Source organism: Solanum verrucosum, unplaced genomic scaffold (genome assembly GCF_900185275.1).
Source record: "Solanum verrucosum unplaced genomic scaffold, falcon-dt-bn FXZP01000099.1, whole genome shotgun sequence".
In the NCBI taxonomy this organism is placed as follows: Eukaryota; Viridiplantae; Streptophyta; class Magnoliopsida; order Solanales; family Solanaceae; genus Solanum; species Solanum verrucosum.
In genome coordinates, this window is record NW_026020338.1 from 436328 (window position 1) to 460879 (window position 24552).

General features: G+C 32.8%; 2 protein-coding genes across 2 annotated transcripts; both read left to right on the top strand.

Moving 5' to 3' along the window:
• Positions 1-7078: 7078 nt before the first annotated feature.
• Positions 7079-11752, top strand: LOC125836895 (glutamine synthetase). Its single transcript, XM_049516053.1, has 12 exons — positions 7079-7287; positions 8896-8935; positions 9033-9136; positions 9231-9279; positions 9566-9672; positions 9781-9868; positions 10246-10374; positions 10459-10533; positions 10653-10706; positions 10854-10891; positions 10977-11136; positions 11313-11752. Exons 1-12 carry the CDS (start codon positions 7214-7216, stop codon positions 11457-11459), a joined length of 1065 nt encoding a protein of 354 aa, XP_049372010.1. The 5' UTR covers positions 7079-7213; the 3' UTR covers positions 11460-11752.
• A 637-nt stretch (positions 11753-12389) lies between these two features.
• LOC125836907 (uncharacterized) lies at positions 12390-24217 on the top strand. The gene is made up of 18 exons (XM_049516063.1): positions 12390-12621; positions 13460-13543; positions 14207-14397; positions 14503-14607; positions 15419-15519; positions 16407-16485; positions 17452-17463; positions 17557-17622; positions 18314-18382; positions 18473-18529; positions 20454-20531; positions 20735-20832; positions 20921-20966; positions 21077-21192; positions 22519-22627; positions 23118-23179; positions 23285-23351; positions 24004-24217. Exons 1-18 carry the CDS (start codon positions 12507-12509, stop codon positions 24202-24204), a joined length of 1656 nt encoding a protein of 551 aa, XP_049372020.1. The 5' UTR covers positions 12390-12506; the 3' UTR covers positions 24205-24217.
• Positions 24218-24552: the final 335 nt, after the last annotated feature.

The following is a 24552-nucleotide window of genomic DNA, read 5'->3' on the forward strand; positions in this document are numbered from 1 at the left end:
GGAAAAAAAATACACACTTGATAGAAAACGTGTTTTTTAAACTTTTCGATACGAATTTAAATGATTAAACTTTAAACGAATATCAAATACATAAAAAGATAGAGAAGGCAAGTAATATGTCTCTACATTGACTTTTGATTATAAGTTGGATGGTGGAGAGTGCAACATAAGAAAGGAACTACTGTGGACCGCGACACGCAGGAGATTGTAGCACCACAAGATCTTTTGTCGTCGTTAATAGAAAGGTCAACTTTTCCGGCATGAACAATAAATCTGAACCGTTGAATTTGATAAAATTAAAAATAGGAACATGAATGTGTGGCCAATATTCTGCCACGTAAGCCAGCTAAGTTGAATTATTCAAACGCAATCGATCGTTTTAGAAATAGTACTTCACTAACCTAATAATTCAAAATTCATTCCTTTAATTAACTATCGTCAATTATTTTCAAGATCTAATTCTAATTTTTTTTCTTATATAGTTGACTATTCTATAGGAAAATTCAGCTTGAAATTACTTACATTAATGATGTATATGTGTTAACAATACTTTTTAATCATAATGGACTAATGGTGTTTTTGGGACCCCTAAGTGAACTTTACTAGGAGTAGAATAAAAGATTATATTTATGAAAATAAAATGGTTCAGATATGAAGAAAAAATGCTAACATATAAGTAAAGAATAATAGAAAGTTAGCTATAATGGGGTTAATAAGGAGAAATAAAGATAAGTTAAAAAAAAGTATTAAAGAGAATTAGAGAGATGATTAGACAAGATATAACACATTTGTATTTAATTGACATTATGACCTTGGATATTTGAGGATTTAGGCAGAAGATTAGTAAGTAGATGAATGTCTCTGGTTTCCCTTATCGGTATTTTATTACTCTCTAATTGTATCATTTTTCAATTATTACACGTGTTGTTTTATTTGATTTAGTTATCACGTTATTCGTCGTTGTCTATTATTATCAATAGGGGTGTGCAAAACCGAACCGAAAAAAGTATTATTAGTTTATTGTTATTGGGTTAACGGTTATTTATGGTTTTATAAAAAAAATTATTGGGTTATTGGTTCGATATTGGTTTTATAATATTGGGTTATTGGGTTAACCGATAACCCATTAAGAATATAATAATTTACTATTTTAATTTTCAGTCATACATAAATATCAAACAAAAAATATTAATATTATCACTATATTAGACTTTAATTATAAGGACCTTACACAATTAACATTATTTAATTAACTCTGCTCTATGCAATTATTCTTTAGGTTTTAGTATTACTTTAGGCTTTTAGGCAACGACTAGAATTGTGAATTAATGAGTATTTTCTATACTTTTACTACACTAAGCAGAATTTTTGCACTCAATGAGTAATTAGATTTCTCTCTTTTTTATTTCGCGATAAATTATTGGACAAGTCATATATTTGTTTTGAAATCATTTTCTTATTGGTTAAATCGAAAACCGATAAACCGAAATCCTATAACAAATATCTTATTGATTTGGTTATCGGTTTAGCATATTTAAAAACCAAAAATCGACAAATCAAACCGATAATACTTAAAACCAAACCGAACCGAACCGATCGATACACACCCCGAATTATCAACACTATTTCTTTGTTATTCCATTTCCTTTTTAAACTTGTTTTTATATGCATATTTATCTCGAGAAACTATCACAAACAAAATTTATATCTTCACAAGTATAAAAAGATCTGCATATCCACCATCTTATCTCTAGACCCACCTTCCACCACACTTGTTAAAGATTTTATTCAAAGCTCCGACTTAAAAAATAAGTTCTACAATATACAAATATTAATCTAATCGAATTTTAATATGAATATCAATAATTGCACCTAAGATAACAATAATAAAAAAAGGGTGGGATTTTCAAAAAAGTTAAAATGGTCGAATTTGATCTAAACACGACACATATAATAAAATAAAACAATTAATCAAAAATTTACAATTTCAATGCAAAATAGGACCCACATAATTGACAAGTCTTCTTATCTCTCCTTAGTTCCTTCTCATCACTAAACTCTCGAATTAAACGGCACGTGTCGGTTAAAACTATGCTTTTTCCCAATTCTTGGGTAGTCGTCCTTTACCGTACCAGCCAAATAAGTACACCGGCTGTAAAGGTAGTACGTCAATAAGATTCCATTTAATTTTAATCATATTACTTTTTCTTTACGTCTTTTAATTTCTTCACCTACCTAGTTTTAATTTTTACCTAACAACATAGATTCAGATTCCGCATTGCAGGCTCATTCAGGAGTGGCGGTTCTAACAAAATTTTATTTATTCATAAGGTTCGAACTCGAGACATCTGGTTAAAAAAAAAAAAAATTTTATCACTGCACTACAATTCATATTGATCGCGTTTGATGTTTATATTTATTAAATTGATATATAATTCAAAATGCTTTTAAGTACTTCGTAAGTTTCATTTTATGTTGCATCCATAACCTTATAAGTTATAATGGTTAAAGATATTTTATTTTTAGCTCTTAATGAAATGATTATAATCACACAAATATCTAATAATTGTTTGAATTATAAAATTTAAATGTATTCATTTTTTTTATATATCATGCCAAATTAAGTTATGTTACATAAAATGAGAGAGAGGAAATACTAATTATAGAAATGAGAGATATACCGATTGATGATTTAGAGTTTATGTTGTTGAATTCTAGTTTTTAACTTTATACTAATTAAGTTATATTATTTTCTATTTTTAATAAGTTGGAGTAATAATTTCTAATTCTATAATTTATATTTATTGAAACTAGTGTTTTTCTTTTAAGATTATGTACGTATTATACTCTCTAAATTTTACTTATAAACTCTCATAAAATATATTTATTATTGTTGAATTAAAACTAATGAATTTTGTTGAACTCGTATAATGAAATATACACCTATCTCCTAGCAAAATATGTCTTATAATATTGATTATTTGACGTAAATATTACGTGCGAGGATGAAATTAAAAGAAGGAATGATGATTTAACTGATAAAAGCATCATTATGAACATGTTAGACGTGACAAAATTTATTTATTAAAATTTCTAATTTCCTCACTATCTTTTTTACCTTGTTAAAAATGCTAAATGCTGGCCTAAAACGGCAAATTTTAAGAGAATTTTGCTTTTATTTTGTCTCATTTTATTCGACTTGGCTTGATTCACTGAACTTCTAAAAAGATACATTTGAGTACATTGGCATTGCCTTTCTTTAATTGATAAAAAGTGGAAAAAGTAGAATAACTACTTTTCAAACGTGCCAAATTTCAAAGTTGTGGACAAATTGGGGCGGAACTTTATAACGATATTGTTTATCTGAATATTTTTTTATCACTATAGTAAATCGTGTAATAAAGAACATGTACTTAAAAATAACAAAGTAAAAATTTAATTATCATCCTGAAATATTGTTATAGAGAATGACGGTTGACCTGCTAATTATTATAAAGTGGTATGAATGTATTCAACGTTAGAATGGTAGTCAAAAAGTAAAATTAGAATCTTCAATTTTATAGTAGATTATTTTGGCTTTGCTTGTGACGATAAAGTCACAGGTTGAAAAGGAGACTTTTAATTAAATAAAGTAGCAAAAGTATAACTTTTAATTATGTTTAATAATATAACTATTCCTCACTTTGAGGACATTAATGAGTTTTATACTTGTAATATGTCCAATATATACCTTAGTTTACTATAAACCATGAAAAGTGGAAACATTAGGTGTGAAAAATAGAAAAGAAATGCAATATTAAACGTGCACTAAATAATATTTGTATTAAAATAATTTATTAAATATATTTATATTTAATTTAAAATTTATAAGTGGAGAATCTTTTAAAAATAACTTCTCTACCACGGAGATAGAAACTACGCTTGCATGCTCATCAACCTCCTCATACCTCATGTGGAACTATATTAGTTCATTTTTTTTATGTGTTATTTAATATTAAATTTAATAATTAAATGAATTATAAATTTAATAATAAATTCAGAATTCATAAATATTAAATTTTAACCTCGATCATAAAGACAAAAAAAAAAAAAGATTTTAAAGTAACAAAAGTATATCTTAATTATGTTTGACCATTTAACTATTCCTCACTTTGAGGACCATAATGAGTTTTTTGACTTGTAATTTGTCCAATAATGGGTTTTAAAAAAATAGCACTCCATATATTACTAGCTAGTTCACTATAAACCATTAAAAGTGGAAGAATTGTGATAAAAAAAAAATAGAAATGCATTATTAAACCTAAATAATGTCTTCTTTTTCTTTTCTTAAAAAAACTTTTTGTTTAGAAATGTACACCACCACAAGAAGCACATGACAATATCTCTAAAAGTAAAAGTTTTACATAAAGGAATAATATTGTATATTATATTATTATTATTATTAGACTACTTTTGTAACATAGCCAGTGACCCGTGATCATAATTCATGAGTGCAACTTGATGAAACTATTTTATTTTTTCTTTACATATACATCAATAATTGCACCAAATTAAATAATATATATAAGGGTAAAATCGACCTAAATGAAGTGAAAGAATAATTGTGTAAGAGATCAGAGGCAACAATAATAACCACAACAAATATATCTAAGTGTAATCCGATAAGTAGTAGGATATGAATAAGATACACCTTATCTTGTGAACATAGAAAATTTATTTCCGATAAATTCTTATATCAAGTAAAGAATAACAAAATCGTTTGTGTGAACGAGATAGTATATCAGTATTTATAACAATACTGATACATAATACTAGACAACATTAGACTACCTATTAACTTTAGTTCTATTATAAATTTCGACCTACATATCTACATATTTAGGGTAATGTCATCGATAAGTTGCAAATGTGACATATCATGTTTAAGATCACCTCTCTCTAAATATTTTTTCGGTCTATCTCTACCTTCTTGAGTAAGAAATCAATGTCAGAGTCATAATTTTTAATTTATGAATTTTAAATTTTTTTTGCTTAATGAATTATAAATATATTATTTAAGAACATAAAATAAGTTTTTAGACACAAATATAAAATTTAATTATAGACTTTATTGAACTCGTAACCGTAACGTTGGCCCCGTCCATGTTACAAACAAATTTCTACGTGGCATGACTTTCACTTAAACTATTTTATTTATGAATTTTTTAAGAAACGTATAAAAGAAAAATGGTCAATTAGCGTTGGGAGTATCAAACTAATAAAGGTATGATCCCAAATGCATCTAATGAATTTATTAAGAAAGTTAATGAGTTTGATAGCAAAATACAGTGTGATCATCAAAACTATTTATGACAAATTAGTGAATTCTCAGTATCTATGAAATCTGAAATAAATTGATCATATTAATTAATAAGCAAATTAATATTTTTTTATTGATTGATTTAATCTTTTTCCTCTTTAAAAAGCTTTAAATTGGAATAATATGAACATATATACTTTTCTTTTTAATCCTATTTTATAATATAAAATATCTTAAATTCAAATAAAAATCAAATACATTGACTATTGAGATCCCTATTAAATATGAGTTACGAATCCTATTATATTTTCTTCCTCTATTTTTTCCAATTTTATTTTTCTCTCTTTTAACATACAAATTTCTATAATTATACTTCAAATTTTGTCATTTTTTACTAGTACAAAAAAAAACATTGACCGTTACTTCATGGTAAAAAGACAATCTCAACCTTCACCAACCCACCAAACAATTGAAATATATAAAGTTTAATGTGGAAATTTCATTATGAAAAGTTCTTAAAAAATCTTAAAATTTAATACATTGACCAATGAGACCTGTATTAAAACTTGTATTATGAATCTAAGTTACTTCCTCGCCATCTCTTCCTCTATTTTTCTACGATTTTAATTTATTTCTTTTTAACTTACGAATTCTGTGACACCATACTTCAAACTCCGTCATTCTTTATCGTATAAGAACACGTTGTTTGTTATCTCATGGTAAAAAGATAATTTTAACTTCACCAAATCATTAGAGCAATTGACACATGCAATTTAGCGTGAAATTTTTATTATAATTCTAATAGATTGATCGTCAAGACTCTTGGTTAATAATGTGCTAAGAAAAAGTCTTGTGCAAGCATACTTCTCCTGTGCTCTCCTCTTCCTCTATTTTAGTTATTTTTGTCTGAAGGAAATTTATGTGATAATTTCATTATAAAAACTTCTTAAAAAATCTTAAAATCTAAAATTCAAACAAAAAATTTAATACATTGACCAATGAGACCCTTTATTAAACTTGTATTATGAATCTTTTTTTTGCTTTAATTGTATTATGAATCTAATTACTTCCTCCCCATCTCTTCCTCTATTTTCTATGATTTTAATTTACGAATTTTGTGACACCATACTTCAAACTCCGTCGTCATTCTTTATCGTATAAGAACACGTTGATTGTTATCTCAAGGTAAAAAGATAATTTTAACTTCACCAAATCATCAAAGCAATTGACACATGTGATTTAGCTTGAAATTTTTATTATAATTCTAATAGATTGATCGTCAAGACTCTTGGTTAATAATGTGTTAAGAAAAAGTCTTGTGCAATCATACTTCTCTTGTGCTCTCCTCTTTCTCTATTTTAGTTATTTCCCTCTGAATAAAATTTATGTGATCGTACTTCAAACTCCGAAATTCTTTATTACACAAAGAAAAACATGATGAATGATGACCATTGTCTTGTAGTAATTAATAAAAAGACTAGTTTAACCTCCACCAACTCACCAAACAATTTTAATGTTTTCAACTTGGTCAAAAAAACAGTAAATTGATTATTTTAAAAAATAAATAAATAAAATACCGGCACTTCAAGTATCCTGTAAAAAAGCAATAGAATCCTCAAATTGGATTCTCTTTTTCCTTATATTCATATTCATCAGTACCTACTCTTTGGAACAATCAAAACTAGTCCTTTTTTTTTTTCAATGCTAAAGTTATTTATATTTTTCCATTATTATTATTATTAAAAATTAAAATAGCAAAAAAATAAAATAAAAATTGGAATAATTAAGTAGTAAGTGTAATAGTTGATACAACCAACCCTGAAAATCGCCTATATAAAGTGTATAAAAATTAGTCTTTGCCTCATCAAAGAAAATTCATCTTACAGAGAAATTTAATTTTAAGAAGTTGTCATCATGTCTTTGCTTTCAGATCTTATCAACCTCAATCTCTCAGATGATACTCAGAAGATCATTGCTGAATACATATGGTGAGGTTTTTTTTTTGTTTTTTGCCACCCCATTAATGGGGTTGTTCTTGTTTTTACTCTAGAATGATAAAGATTGGATTTTAAAGTTTTTTTGGTGTATGTTATGATTCTTGAAGATGTTTAAGGTTGTTTGCTGGGGTTTTTACTTGAAGGGTGTCTATTTTTTGTAGTGTTTTTGTTTGTTTTGGGATTTTAGTTCGCCAAGTGATGTGTTTGTTGTGATCTAGTGAGTAGTCTTGAGTGTTTTTGTGGTGGGGTGGGGATGGGGGATTTTTAATGGGGTTGTTCTGTTTTTGCACTGGAATGAAAAAAGATTGGATTTTAAATAATTTTTTGTGTTTTTTTGGTGTATGTTATGATTCTTGAAGGTGTTTAAGATTGTTTTCTGGGGTTTTACTTAAAGGTGACATTTTTTTTTAGTGTTTTTGTTTGTTTTGGGATTTTAGTTTACCAAGTGATATGTTTTTTTCTGATCTGGTAGGTAGGAGTGTTTTTGTATACCCAATGGTATTTTTTTTTGGGTGGTGTGGGGGTTGTTCTGTTTTTGCACTAGAATGAAAAAGATTGGATTTTTTTCTATGGTTTTTTGTATTTTATTGGTGTAAATTATGATTCTTGAAGATGTTTAAGATTGTTTTCTGAGGTTTTTCCATAAAGGGCGTTGTTTTTGTTTGTTTGGAATTTTAGTACACTCAATGATATGTTTTTTGTGATCTAGTGATAGTCTTGAGTGTTTTTTGTATACCCAATGGTATTTTTTTGGGGATTCTTATTGAGGTTGCTCTATTTTTACACCAGACATGAAAAAGATCTGTTCTTTCTGTTTCATTGTATCATTTTTTTGTGCTTGTTGTATGGATCTAATAATTCTTGAAGCTATGAAGGATTGGTTTCTGTGTTTTTTCCTCAATGGGTGTCTAATATTTTTATTTTACTGCTTTTGTTTGTTTTGGAATTTGAGTATGATGACTTGTTGAGTGTTCTTGCACACAAAATGGTATTTTGTTTGGATCTTTGCCACCTCATTAATGGGGTAGTTTTGTTTTCACACCTAACATGAGCAAGATTCCTTTTTTGATATTCTAAACAACTTTTTGGGTGTCTGTTTATGGATCTAAAGATTCTTGAATCTAGTAAAGATTCTTTTGTGTTTCTTTCCTTAAAAAAAGGTGTCTTGTGTTTGTGTTTCTGCATTTTGAGTATAATGTCTTTGTTGTGATGTAGTGAAAGTGGTAATTATTTTTGGTTGAAATGTTAAGAGTGTTTATGTGGTTTAATCTGTCAATTTCATTAGATCTATCTTTTTTCCCTTTGTTTTATTGTTTCTTTTGTAGTTTTCCTCTTCAATTGATATCCTTTTTTCATTTGCTTTGAGTAAACAAATGACACTTTGTACATAAAAAGAAAACTTTCTAGTTTTTCACTAAAACTTGTATTTTTTTTAGTTTCTTGAGAAAAGTGATACTTTCTGGAGAAAAATCTGATTTTTATCAGTTTTCCTATCTGGAAATTTATTTCAGTTCTTAGCTACTTGTGACTATTTTTATGATTAAAAAAAGAGTACCGTTTGATGTTTATATATACATATTTTTGTCTGTTTATTACCAGGATTGGTGGATCAGGCATGGACATGAGGAGCAAAGCCAGGGTATAATCTCTTTTTATTGATTCTAAGTTTATATATTTTTCCGAGTTTTCAAATAAGTTGAAGTTTGCTTATATGAGTGTTATTTTTTGATTTACAGACTCTCCCTGGTCCAGTTACTAGCCCTGCAGAACTACCCAAATGGAACTATGATGGATCAAGCACAGGTCAAGCTCCTGGAGAAGACAGTGAAGTGATCATATAGTAAGCTATCCTTTTGATGTGGAAAATTTGCTAAATTTTTTTGTGAATTGAACTTTTTTCTGACTAGTATTTATTTAATTGAAATTTGACATAGCCCACAAGCAATCTTCAAGGATCCATTCAGGAGAGGCAACAATATCTTGGTCAGTTTCAAGATTTATTTGTTACCTACCTATCATTAATTCCAGCATTCAAGTTTTTCTAGTTGACTTTTGTTGAGTATCTGAAAAGAGTTTAACTTCTATACAACAGTGACTTTAGATTATGTTTCTTGAAGTCTGACAGTTGCGTGTTGGATCCTCCAAAAGTAGTGCATTTTTCGAGGATCCAGACACGTGTCAGCAACATAGACTGGAGAATTAACATGATGGTATTAGTTAAGTCCTTCTAGTGAATCATTTGTTTGATTCTTTTTTTTTTGCACTGAAGGTCATGTGTGATGCCTATACTCCTGCTGGTGAGCCCATCCCAACAAACAAGAGGCACGCCGCTGCCAAGGTCTTCTGCCACCCTGATGTGGCTGCTGAGGAAACTTGGTATTGACATATTCTATTAAGCTTTTAAGTACAGCTTAACCTTTTTTTCTCGGATACAATGATTTGAAAATTTCCAGTTTGATTGAAGAAATTGTTTGTATAAATTAGGTATGGTATTGAACAAGAATATACCTTGCTGCAAAAGGAGGTCAACTGGCCTCTTGGATGGCCCATTGGTGGTTTTCCAGGACCCCAGGTATATTATTAATACCTGCTATACATTTTGTTGCATTTTTCTTTTGTTTCTGTGTCTTTTAGGCATTAGTTCTTTCCTTTGGCTCATCTGTACCTTAAGACATAAATTATTTTTTCACATTGCTGGCGTTACATAAGAATCGGAAAGGTGAAAAATGTCCCAATATAATCTCCTTAACTGTTAATTTTTTCTTGGAATTGCCTCCTTCCTGTTTTTCTTTAGGAAGGTGATTGTTGGTGTACCAAAGAAGTCTATTTAATGCCTCATGCATTGGTTTCTATCTGTGGTCCTAATACTTTATTTACCCAACAATCAGGGACCATATTAATCAGGAATTATTTAACTGTCTATTTGATTGTATTTATTTTTGTGTCTAGGGACCATACTACTGTGGAACCGGAGCTGACAAGGCCTTTGGACGTGACATTGTGGACGCCCATTACAAGGCATGTCTCTATGCTGGGATTAACATCAGCGGAATCAATGGTGAAGTCATGCCGGGACAGGTATATAGGCGTTCTTGCTTTTTCATCTGGCTAGAATTGAATTATTTCACAAACATTTGATATGTTTTTTTAAATCTTATGTAGTGGGAATTCCAAGTCGGACCTTCTGTTGGCATCTCAGCCGGTGATGAAGTGTGGGTAGCTCGTTACATTCTAGAGGTATTGCAGCTTAACAGTCGACACTTTTATCGACTATTTTGGTCCATTTCAATTCAATTCTCTTGCTATCTTGTCGAGAGCTTGAATGCAATTTACTTATTAACTTGGTGGTTTAACAGAGGATTGCAGAGATTGCTGGGGTGGTCGTGTCATTCGACCCCAAGCCTATTCCGGTGAGCTTTCTACTATGTAATTCAGGCGTTTATTTGATTTGATTATCAAAACACGTAGGATACATACTGGTCTTCCTTTCTAGGAAAACTGATATATCATTTAGCATAATGTGGTGTATTAACAATGAATATTTCTTTTCTTGTCAGGGCGACTGGAACGGCGCAGGTGCTCACACAAATTACAGGTAGAGGAATAACACTTCATACTTTCGACTTTTATCTTTAAATTCACCAGTCCTTAACGACTAAAACTTTGGTAATTTTTTCCAGCACCAAGTCGATGAGGGAAGACGGAGGCTATGAAATAATCTTGAAGGCTATTGAGAAGCTTGGCCTGAAGCACAAAGAACACATTGCTGCATATGGTGAAGGCAATGAGCGTCGTCTCACTGGAAAGCACGAAACAGCCAACATCAACACCTTCAAATGGGTATATAAACATTTTCCCTTTCTCATCACTTTTCATTTGACAATAGAGTAACTTTAAAGCTAGTCACGAAAGAACAACGCCTAGTAGTTCTTTCTTTCTTTCTTAAACTCCGTTTCAAGATGCATCCAAACGTCTTACCCTGTCTCACATTACACAACTTCATTTGACGTGTTCAGGGGGTTGCAAACCGTGGTGCATCTGTCCGTGTTGGAAGAGACACAGAGAAGGCAGGCAAGGGATACTTTGAGGACAGAAGGCCAGCCTCAAATATGGACCCATACGTCGTTACCTCCATGATCGCAGAAACCACCATCATCGGTTAACCTTGAAGACATTTTACTATGGATGGCTCGGGGGATTGCTTGTTTCTGGTTTGCACAATTTGGGATAGGAGAAAAGATTGAATTGTGGAACGACCCTTTCGACTTCACCTGTGTTAATTTTTAGCTATAGGGGTAGATTGTCTCTTGTTATTTTTCTGTTTATTTGCCAGTTGAATTGTATTTTCATACAGCAAGGCCTTATACATTGTCTATGATTTGGCAATGCTGTGTTACAAAACAATGTTATTCTTATTAATAACAAAGATAATGAAAGGGTTTGATTCTATTGCTCATTGCACTACATTACTATTTTACCTTTATTTCATCGAGAGCGCGATTTTGCGATTTTGTTTATTCGATAAAAAAATAAAGGAGAGAGGTTGCGATAGGTTAACGATCAACATATGAATAGTCTTATTTGATATATATTCCACTCCCCAAAACACAAGGAAGCGGGCTTGTTAAAATTAATTTCAGAATTAGTTATCTATTATCACTTGTTGTCTGTCTATCAATGCACTTGCCTACGCCCCACCTGCTTCATAGGGGTACTGATGGCAAAATCAAACCCAATCTGCTTAATTTGTCTAATCGGTTTATATTTGGCCTATTTATTTATTAGCTCAACCCATTTCAACCTATGGAAATTAGTTTGATACGTAACTCAAACGGACTCTAGAGAAATCTTGTAAAAATTTTTAATAAAAAATTGATATGCTATATATCGCCATAATAAAGAAAAAAATAATTTTATTAGGTAGTAAGATATTAAAAAAAAAAAAAAACAATAACACATTATTCGACTAGTTTTGACCCCGATATGATCCAAACAAATTTAGATTGGATTGGATTTTATCCCGTTTATTGTTTGACTAACCTGCTCAAATTTGATCCAACCTGTCTAAATTTGGTCCGATCCGCCCAATTGCCAACCCTGGTTTAGGGTTTACTTTACTAATTGAATTTAGAAAATATTATTAAACCCAAGAAAATAGATCATTCATCTTTCTCTAATTCCTTCTAAAATTCAACTGTTCGATTACTCAAATGATGTTTCTCAGACAAGCTTCTGCTAATTTAATTAAAAGATTTCGGATTTCCCCTCAATTTCTTGCTGCTACTCCACTTCACAGAAGTTCCCCAGTTTTGCTACCCAATGCTGGTAATTTTTTTGAATTTTTATGTATTGTGAGTTCTTTGCAATGAGCTATTAGGATATAGAATCGATTTTTATGCCAATTATGCAGTTTTTTTTTGAGGTACTGTATGCAGTGATGCTGGTAAATTTTGAATTTTATGTATTCAGAGTTCTTTATGAAGAACCCATTTTCTGTTAATGAGAATAAAGTAGATTTTGTATATGTTCAATTGTGTTTAATGATCAAGATTTGTATTTGGGATAATTATGCAGCTTTTTGAGCTACAGTATTCAGTGATGCTGGTAAATTTTGAATTTTATGTATTGTGAGCTATTTGCGATGAACTATAAGGATAAAGAATTGATTTTTATGCTAATTATGCAGTTTTTTTGAGCTACTGTATATAGTGATGCTGGTAATTTTTTTTGAACTTCTATATATTCTGAGTTCTTTATACAGAACCCATTTTCTGTTAATGAGAATAAAGTAGATTTATTTCATGTTAAATTGTGTTTAATGATCAAGATTTGTATCTGGGCTTATTATGCAGCTTTTTGAGCTACTGTATACAGTGATGCTGGTAAGTTTTGAATTTTATGTATTGTGAGCTCTTTGCAATGAGCAATAGTACTCAATACTGTGTGCTATTTTGTATTTCCAGCATTTTGTTAATGAAGAACCCACTTTCTATTCATCAGAATAAAGAGTCGATTTTTTGTTCATATTAACTTGTGTTCAATGTTCAAGATTTGCATCTAGGATAATTATGCAGCCTTTTGAGGTTTAGTAGACGATGATGCTAAGTGCTATTTTGTATTTCCATCTGTTTGTTCATCAGCCGACATTTTCATTTTTTGGCAGGACAATGTAGATTTTCCAGTGAGCTTGGTTCTGGAGGGTATTTTTCAGACTCATTTCGATGGATTTTTCTGTTTGGACCAGCTGGTATTCACTAATCTTATGGGGTAATCCATTTGTTTGTTGATGTCGTATGCTTATATATATCTAGTAGCATATTAATATTTTCTAAACAACAAATGTCCAGATATCCAATACAGAATCCTTTTAGGAAGAAAGGCCTCCACCTGTAATCTTATATGATCAAACAATGTAGCAGAGGCAATGTTGTGGTGCGGTCCTATCTATCTTTGAATGTTTCTTCAATTAAACACAATAAAGCGTATGTTTCAACATATCAGAGAGATTCGTTTTTTATTTGTAATTTTTTTGACTCCAGGAGAAAAAATATTCTGTTGTATAAGGAAGCATCTTTCTCTAGATGTCATCATTTGAAGAGAAAATGATAATTTTCTTAAGATAGAGCCATATATGTTCTGACATCATGACGTTGTATCTGGTTTTATCTCCACTCTATGCTTCTCATTTTTCCTACATAGTTCCGATCTATGTGAATGCAGTTCTTATTTAACAGAAAGAACGTTCTCTGTTGGCACACCATACATTTGCATGATGATTTTTCAGTGCTTTCATGGAATATCTCTTTCAAATTGTAGTATTTTCTGGAGATTTTGTTATTGAAGCCATGTACAATGTGAATTGCCATCAGAACTATTTTGATAAAACATTAACCGTATTTTCCTGTTGCAGCCCTAATCCTTGGAGTAAATGTTAGTCCTGCCTTGGCAGAAGAGGTTTCTACTCCGGCAACTACTGGAAGTGATGGAGTTGATGTTGAAATCAGTGGCTTGCGCAAAATTGAGGATGGGTCTGTAGTATCTAATATACACACATCCAAATGGAGAGTTTTTACAGACAGTGGAAGGGATTTGTTTTTACAGGCATGCAAGCCTCCTATGTTACCACTGATACTTTGGTATTTATCTTTACAATTCAATTTGGTTTTCATACTGTCTGAACTTGCAGTAGTATTTCTATTCAACCAGGGAAAACTTGAGGAAGCTGAAAAACTGTTCCTGTCTGCATTGCAAGAAGCTAAAGAAGGTTTCGGAGATAGGGATCCACATGTTGCATCTGCATACAACAATCTGGTAGGTCCACTGTTAGATGCCTTTTGCCCTTCAGGCTCTCAATATAATCTTCTTCAGGCTATTAATAAAACAATTTTACCTTATAAAAAAATAAATAATCTTATGCCTTTAACGTTATTTTTCAAAATTAATTCTAATGCTATGGCTGCCATGTATTTTTAAATCACCAAGTAGTGGTAATTTGTGAAGTGATAGTCTTCAAGGTGCATTTTGTACGTTAGTTATTTGGCAGGTGATTGTTTAAATTTGTACATGCCAAGGAAGTCAATGAATAATGCACGCACTTCACAGTACTTGGTTCTTGGAGACGTGCTGATTCTCATTTCTTATTAAGACTCCAATTTTAAGATTGTATTGCATGGAGAAGGTTGAATCTTAAGATGAATCCAATACCAATGTAGTAGTCACATGTGTACAAAATGTCCTTTACTTTGAATGTCTTATACAAATATGCCACATGAAACAGGATGAAGTGAGTAAACGTAATTTTTTTTTTTTTTTGATAACCGAGAAATCCGTCTGTGACCCGCCCTTTGGATCAATCACAGCCTTCTAAACTCGATGGATAATGGGCCCGCCCCTCTACCCTTCTCCACTTAAATACCGGGCACTTAAATACCGGGCTTCGCTTTGCATGGTGTGGGGCTTGAATCTGCGACCTATGCCACCAATCCTCCACCTTTTGCCACTTGAGCTAGGCCTTGGGGGCAGAGCAAACGTAATTTTAAGTAACAGTTTTGCATGAAACTCATTTTTTGCTTGACTGATTAGTCTATTTTTGGAAGGTTATTGGCTATGTTTTTTGTGACAGGCAGAGCTATATAGAGTGAAAAAGGCGTTTGATAAAGCAGAACCTATGTACTTGGAAGCAATCATAATACTCGAGGAATCATTTGGACAAGAAGATGTACGGTATGTATTGAAATGACTTTTAATAAAGCAGATCTATGTTTACTATATATTAGTATTATAGTGACACCTGATTGTGGGGCATTCATATGTGTGCTATTTGATTACATGCTTTTTAGTTGGTCCTTAATTAATACCTTTCCCTTTTATGGGGTCAAATTTTGAGTAGTATAGCAGTTTATATATGAACTTTGCTACTCTTATACTTCCCAAAGTGAGGTCACCTGTGTCGAAGCTTGACACTTAAGCTTGAGTCATTGAAAATAGAAGAAACATGGTGAATCGTCAATGTTTGCAAACAGGTCATCTATTAGCAGATCTGATAACTTCCATGGTTTTCTATGAGAAAGAATTGCTGCACGCTAGTCTTCAGTTCTTTTATGTTCAAACAATGAACTAAGCCTCAATCCGGAGGTTGTTGGGTCAGTTATATGAATTTTCTGTGTCAATTATGCTCATTAAAGTCCATTTCGATCCAATACTATTTTTTTTGTCTTTTTAGACAAATAAGGAGTTCGTGATATTTCCACTTATCTTGCATAGACACTTGTTTAACTAAAATCCCAATTAGTTGATATCGTCTATATGGATCCCATACCTTCATTGTGTTGTCTTCTTAGTTAAGTCCAAATTGATTCCGAATGTTTTTAGGTCTTTGAAAACAGAGTTTCTCTATGTGGTTTTAGGTCTAAGGCATCTCTTCTCATTGTGTTTGAAGTTATATCATAGTTAATCTCCTTGTCATCAAAAAATATATCATAGTTAATCTCCAAGGCTACAATCTTATTATAGAGTGACAATTACTGCATCAGTCCATCTATCTGCATCTTCGATTAGTTGCTTGAAAGTTGATTATCACTTTCCTTTATATGCTTGCTTTTGTGTCGTAGAGTTGCGGCAGCCCTTCACAATCTAGGACAATTCTATCTTATGCAAAGAAAACTGGAACAAGCTCGTGGTGTCTATGAGGTAAGTGGGCAAACATTTTCAGACTCTTAATTTTCTTTTTCCATTCTCATTCATAAAATTTTATGACATTACAGAAAATTTCATGACATTGTTGTATTGTTTATTAAGCTGATGTATATCTCCTTGTGGTTTATTATACATAGCCACTGGATAGGTTTGCTTAGAAGGTCTGGATGTTATGTGCTCGGCTGGCATAATATATTAGTGTTTCCATCTCAAACATATGTTTGTATTATTCATTGAAGGACTTGAATTGGATCCAAGTATGCTGTCATTTTACATTTTCTTTTTTGGAGTCACATTGGTGTATATGGATTTCTTTGCTATACCACCTTCTTGCCATGATATCCCGTGTGCCTGATGTTGCTTTTCAAGAGCTTATATTCTGTGACTTTAAACTTATGTATTAGCATTGGAAACAGTTCTACTCTCAAGTTAAATGCTTCTAATGCTGAGTTAAGCATGGAGTGCTAGTTTCATTGAAGTTGAAAATAGTTTAAATTAATAAACCTTATCAAACTATACTTAAGTTGGCATACCTGTATTGCATATTGCATGTTTTGTTTGACGTGATGCACATATCTAGTTAAAATTTGAAAATTTGGACTGCAATATGAAGGGAACATGTTGGGGCCAATTAATCACTTTTTGGGTTTTTCATAATCAACATAAGAGAAAGGTTTATTGAGAAGTGCAAGAGTAGGGGTTATGCAACTTTCTGCAAAGCATATGATTGAACCTTCCTTTTCAATTCAGTGGATATGACTTGGGATAGAACAAGATATATTTTTTTGGATGGTTGGAGTGATAAAATTTTGCCTTCACCAGTCTGTCACTTGATATGCTGAGGAATGATAGTCGTTTTTAATCTTAAGTATAGCTTTATTTAACAATTGGCTTACCTTTTTCAAAATTTTTACTGATACTGTTTTCTTTTCTTTTTCATCCATATTATTAACATGGCAGCGTGCATTAAAGGTATGTTGTTATTACCAGGACTATCAATGTATTTACTTCAGTTGTTGCTATTAAAATTTCTAAATATTGATCTTTCACCATTTGACCTTGTAGATAAAGAGGCGTGTCTTAGGGGAGGCTCATCCAGACTATGCTGATACCATGTATCATCTGGGAACAGTAAGGCCACAGTTTCCACTCCACTTCATCTTCATATAGTTCTGATGGTCTGCATAAAAGTATACTTCCTGATACACCCTAAGTTTGGAGCACAACAGACCAACGCTTATATATTGGTTACAAACAGCTTATAACCAGTCTAAAATGGAGTTCCACCCAAAGTGATGGAGAACAGGATAACCCTTCAACTCCAAGTAAACAAGTCAAATACCAGATATAGAGCTACCCTGTAGCTAAAAAACAATTATCCAGAGGGACACACCATTTGGCTAAAGGCATTACTCCATCCATTGTGGAATAAACCATATGCATTTCATTTGTTATAGTCTTGTTTTATCTTTAATTTCTTATTCTAGTTAAAATATAAAATTGCACCTAAAGCTTTTGGCTTGTGCATAGTACAATCAATGTTTGGTTCTTTTCCTGTGTATATGATTTATGCTTCCTCTCTTTCACTTAATCCTTTTTTGATAGCTTTTCCTTTTTGGTCACCCTAGTTATTCAATAGTTAGCATCTACATTTATACGCTGGCTAATTTGAAAACGTAGACAGAAGTAAATTTTGATATGATAATGCATATAATTTATAGTGGCTCTCCCAAAATTTGAGACCACTTCTGCTGATGGGCAGTCTTTTCTTGTGTAGTCTGTCATTATTTTGACTGACAAGAGAATCCCACTCCACTTCCAGGTGCTGTCTCTTCAGGGGAAATACAAGGATTCAGAGGCTCTGATTCGCGATTCTATTCGGATTTTGGAGGTTCCCAAATTTGTTACACATGCTGATTGTGGGTTTTCTGTAATAACATGATCTGTGTATCTGTTCTTACAAATTTGTTTACCATTGTAGGATGGAGGTCAAGGTGAATCAATGATATGTACCAAGAGGATGCTACAGCTAGCTCAGGTTGTGCTTCCATATTTGTTTTTGCTTTTGTACCAAGGTTATGCAAATGTTGCTTGTGCATACAGTGAAAACCATTGAGGTTACTCTCGCTGGGTACAGTTGATCTAGCTTAAATTAGTCCCATACGAAGGGACAGAACACTTTCTTTTGTCAATTCTGTACGATTGCGACTTAAACTTTTGTGGTGGACAAGTAAAGGATACTACAGAAGATTGATTAAATGTTGCTATCTGAATATGTCCTCCTAACAGCTATGCTTGTAATTATTCTGAAAAAACTTTATTCAAGCGTAGAAAGAGCAAGATGACCTGGTAACTTAAGCTAGATATTTTCTTTCTGTTTCTTAATAATGCAAGTAACTCTATTGAAACTTAGCCAAGATATATTCCAACTTTTTGCATAGATAACTGATTTGCTAGCCTTATAGTTTCAATATTTAAGTAGTAGTTAATGAAACTTATGGAGTTGGGGTGTGGAGGACCATCAGAAACCTTTGGGAGAGTCTAAACAACAACTCAAAAATTGTGGTGGGTAGAGGAGACAAAACAAAGTTCTGGCTAGATGATTGGTGTGGAAATGGGATTTTGAGGGACTTGTTCCCTATTCTTTTCTCAATATGCACAAATACCAACAGCAAGATAGAGGAGATGTGGTCACCACAAGGTTGGAATATAATATTTAGAAGACTGCTAAATGACTGGGAGATTGATGGAATGGTGGAGTGTTTGGGCTTGATTGGTGGATTCCCAGGTACTACTCTAGAGCCAGACAGATTAGCATGGGGACATCACAAAGATGGGGTATTTTCAGTGAATAGATTATACAACTGGGGACTTAAAAGATGTGCAGGAAGATCCATTGGACCTTGGAACACAATATGGAAAAGTGTGGCTCCTGCCAAGGTGAAGTGTTTCACTTGGTTGGTTGCTAGGAAAAAATGTTTGACTCATGAGGCAATGCAGAAGAGGGGCATCAACATAGTATCCAGATGCCTCCTTTGTAAAGAAGCTCTGGAGACTAACAAACACTTATTCATGCACTGTAAGGTAACTGCTCAGGTGTGGGCTCTGTTTACAAGCATAGCCAATGAATATTGGACTATGCCTGAACACACCTCTGACCTTCTTAGCTGCTGGATCAAAAGGGGAGGCAGCAAAAGTCAGAAAAGATGGTGGAGAACAGTTCCAGCATGTATATGGTGGATTATATGGAAAGAAAGGAATCAGAGAATTTTTGAAGGAAAGGAGTGTACAATACAGAAGATCAAATGGAAAGTAATTACTACTTTAGGTTTTTGGTGTAAAGAACAGGATATAGAAGAGGAGATCCAATTAGTGGACTTCATAGGATCTCTGTAAGTATTTCTTTTTAGTCTTTTCCTTTTGTTGTAACAGTTTTTTTTTTGGAGGTGGCCAGCATAGCCCTTAATGCTGAGGAATATAAAAAGTTACCAATTTCAAAAAAAATATTTAAGTAGTAGTTCTGGTCTTAACTAGCTCCGCAATATGATTAAGTGTTTGATCATATAAGGAATGCCATCTGAATCATGACTATTCTTCATGTATTTTGTTAGTAATTCGACAATTTGCATCTTAGTGGATCAAAGGAGAAAGCATGTGTCTTGTACACTAAGGAAGTTTCTTGAAATGAAAGTTGTCATCCTCTACATTGGGTAAAGGCATTGCAAATGACTGTTTTTTCTATAATTGGGGTTCCTATTTTATCTCTTTTTCTTTTAAGGAGGTTGTCGATCTCTCTTTTTTTGTCCTTTACTCATCTTGTACCAGCCTTAATATTCTGAAAGTATTGAGCTACTGCTCAATTCAAAATGTGTGTGTAATTGTAACAGATCTGCTTGCTTTTGTCGGTCAGAAAAGGCTGAATTGCTTGGTAAAGTTGGCTTACAATCTACTCTCCCGTATAGATATACATCATAACTGACCGGATCGAAGAGGCTGAGAGTGTTCTGAGGAAGATCCTGCATATTATGGAATTAGCAAAGGTATACTAACCCCTCCCCCCCTTTTTTTCTCTTTTTCTGGAATCTTTCATTGTTCCAATCTGTTTTAGAAATGCTTATCTGAAGTTATACCTCTAGTTCGTATTATCCGTTTCTGGAGTTCTGAGATCTTCATTGTGTTCCTAGATCTTGTCACTCTATATCCATACTCATTTTTCTCATATGTTGTTACTCATATCTTACAGGGTTGGAATTCTTTAGAGACTGTAATTGCAGCTGAACGCCTGGCCTTGACCCTTCAGTCGCTAGGAAACTTGAAAGAAGCTCAAGAGCTTTTAAAGCGGTGAATCCTCTACCCCAATTAATTAGTGAGTAAGATGGATGCTTTTAAGATTCTGATCAAGACTGACATGATATAATTTTTGGAGCAGGTGTCTTGATGCCCGAAGAGCTTTACTCCCTGAAAACCACATTCAGGTTTCCCCTCTAAATCCTCAACATCATACTAGCAATTCAAGATGATTATATTATATGTTGATTTTACTACTATGAATTCTATGTAATTTCCCTTATTTCCTTCTTCATAGATAGCTGCAAATTTGCTACATCTTGCAAGAGTTAAAATGTTCGACTCCAGTAAGCTCAACAAGAGTAATGTGGCTGAGCTTGATATGGCAAAAGATCTTTTAAGCAAGTCAATAAGGTATTTATTAGTCTTAGCTTAGGTTTTCATCTTACATTTGTCTGCTAATATCATTTCTTTATAGTTAAAGGTATATTTGTTTTTGTCAAAGTTCAGTTTGAAATATCTCTTGATTTGTTAGTATCCCTTGCGATTTCTCTCTTTGAGATTCATCATATTTTGTGCTTAACTTAATTAAAAGTGGAGGAATACCTGTTCCATTGTGCGCATCATACAATCACACCACTCTCAAATCCCAAGCAAAATTGACTAGCTTTACATTGACTGTCAATATACTTGCAATCCTTCTTATCTTGATTCGGAACCGAAAATGTGAGCTACCTTACTCAGGTAAAGTTGCATGACCACTATATATTTTTGATAAGACAATAATTGCAGATATGTAGGTATACAAGTATATATAAGAAGTAGAGAATCTACCCTAGAATATGGTTCTCTGGAAAGAGACACAATTATCTAAAAACTTACAGGGCACTAAAGACTATTTCCTATTAGAAAAAGAATATTCCACTCTTTCAAAGACTTATCTTATCGTTTTCTCTCTGGACTACACACGTAAGTGTCAAGAGGGCTATATCCCGTGCACCTCAACTTCTTTATTCCCTTTAGAAGCGTAGCTGAATGTCACATCTTTAGCATTGGCTGGAGTTGGCCACTGTATGCTCATCAAATTGACACCGACAATCATAGATGGCATGCTTCCATGCTATGTGAAAGTATATGCTCTACATCTTCTTCCAATACACTTTCTGCTCCTTCTCCATGTATCATGATTCATCTGTTTGCACAATTACAATGTGAGGTTTTGGAATTTGTCCATTCTCAGAATTGCAGGTTTCTGTTTGAACCTAAAGTCTGAAAAGAGTTCCATGTATTAGTAGTGGATGAACTCTTATATTATTTCTCACTTTCTTCTGGCATTGTTTAGCCTGTGCAGGTTAATCAAATTATGGTACTTTTGACTCATCTGAACTTAGTAGAAATTACTCAAACTATACGTTACCAATCTTGTTATTTAATGTGTAATTGGTAGCTAGAAGTTTAACATATTTTTCTATGTCAAAGGAAATGCTTTGCTCTATGTAGTTTACAATTGAACAAAGAATTGAGATTTCTTTCCCGAGGAATCTTTCCTTTTACTCAGGATAACATATCTCTGTCTGATGAGTGTGATATTTATGCTATTTCATAAGTTATACCTTGCCCTATCTCGGAGTCGCTATAAACTTCCCTTTGTAAGCTGGTCCCCAAGCTTGTGCATTATCAATGTTGGTGACATCATGACAACTTTCCTTAGTCAATTTTTTTCATAATTGTTGATTGTAGTGTGGCTCGGGGAAACCTGGTGCGTTCCGTGAGAGAGAAAGGAAATAAACAGTCTTATGGAGAATCTGTGACAACAGTAAGGAGCAGGCAATCAGCACTGATTATCCTGGTCAGTCCCATTATTGATTGTTTATGAAGGGAAACAGCCAGTTAGATGTTATCCTCTGCTAACTTCTGTTATTTGAGCAATCCAACCAATATTTATTTAAGATGTTAAAACTATTAGATCCTTTATTGGTTTTCTTTCTGTGAAGTAGAGGCATGTATAAATATATGGTACTCCTTTATTTGGATACAATAACAGACAGCTATAGTTTAAACTAGCGGCCAAAGACACCAACGTCTTCTTTGTTCCTTGTCTTGCATTAAGCAGGTTTTAGCAAATTATATCTTCCAATCCTCTCAAAATTCTTCTAATTTCTTACATTTTCTACTACCAGGCTGCCTAAGTTAATGTCCAGGCATATATGGGAGAATGTGTTCATCTTTTCTGCCTTTGCACTGTAGCTTAACTGACTGATCACTATCGACTTCTTAAAAAAAAATATTTTTCTTAAACTATACTATTTATATTAGCTTTATTGTGGATTTTCCTGCAGTTGCAATCACTTGATGCTCTTTCACTGTTGGAGATGAAAAGGCTGGAGCTTGAAGATTCAAAGGTTAGATTATATCGTGTTCTCTTTCATTAACAATCCTATCTGTTTCTCTTGGATATTTCAACGTTCAAACATGATGAAACTGATTTTTGACTGCACCTTCTACTGAAACAGGACCCTTATAACTCTGAAGCTGAGAGTGCTCTTCGTGGATGCATTTCTGCATACAAGGAGGTATGTTTTATATTGGTCAGTATGTTTGCAATTGGTATTTAGAATTACGTGTTTTTGCCAGGTTTGCACTTAGTTGAATGATCGTATTTGACTTTGTTTTCATGATCTTGTGGCTTGATTGGTTATTACCTTTTATTCTTGGTTCTTGCAAGTCCACACCTCATGAGAGAATAGAATACACCAAATAGGAAGTCCCAAGGATTCGTTGAGTAACTTCTGTTTCTATCTATCTCTGGATATATTTTCCTTGGATGGATTCATAATTTTCTTTGAACGATGAATGTTATGCTTCTCAATTACGTCATGTTATGATAGGAAAAGGGAGCGCATTACCCCCCTAAAGTAGGATTTCCTGGCGTTAATCTAGACTTGTTGGGCCACAAAGCGAGTACTAGACACTGAGTGGGAAACCAGTGTTGTGAAAAGCAACAAAAGCGCGAGGCGAGGCGCAAGTACTGCGCTTTTATGCTCTGAAGCGAGTCGCTGCTAAAAAAGCGAGTGCTTCAGTAGGCGAAGCAAAAAGCGCGCTGTTAGGCTTCTTCTTTTTTTAACTTCTGTATAACACACTTGTCTGCTGCAACTCAAACATTTCCCTATGTATATGATGTATATTCTTTCTTATAGTTTTAGTTATTATTTGTTGTTTGTGCAGTTTGTAAATGAGAAGTCATTGTCTGATGCTCCTGGAGTAAAAGCTGAGTACCTCTTGTGCTTGAAACATCTAGTTGATCTGTTAAGTGATAACAGAACAACGAGCAAAGATCGATCCAGCAATGCTGCTTTACAAGAGTTGAAAGATGAAATTAAACGCGTTGAAGTTGAACTCTCGAAGAAAGGAGGGCGTAGAAGTTAGCTACTCGATGGCGCAAGTCCATAGCAATCAAGAAGTACAGAGATAAATGCTTCAGCTCTATAAAGACATTGATGCCATTTTGTAATAGTTGTAGTAGGAAGGAAGTAAAACAAAAAATAGGACAAAGAAAAAGGGTAGATGGCGTAGCCTCGGTCTGAAAAAAAGTTGGGGTCGGTTATATGAATCTCCATTTCTTCGGTTTTACTGTATTTTTTATGTTTTAATAAAAATGTGCCATTTCAAACAGAGTGAGTAATTATTTTCTAAAGAATATCTTCTTGTTTACCCTGCATTATATTGTTAGAACCTTGCCTTTTTGCTACTTGTAATAAGGTGTAACATGTACAT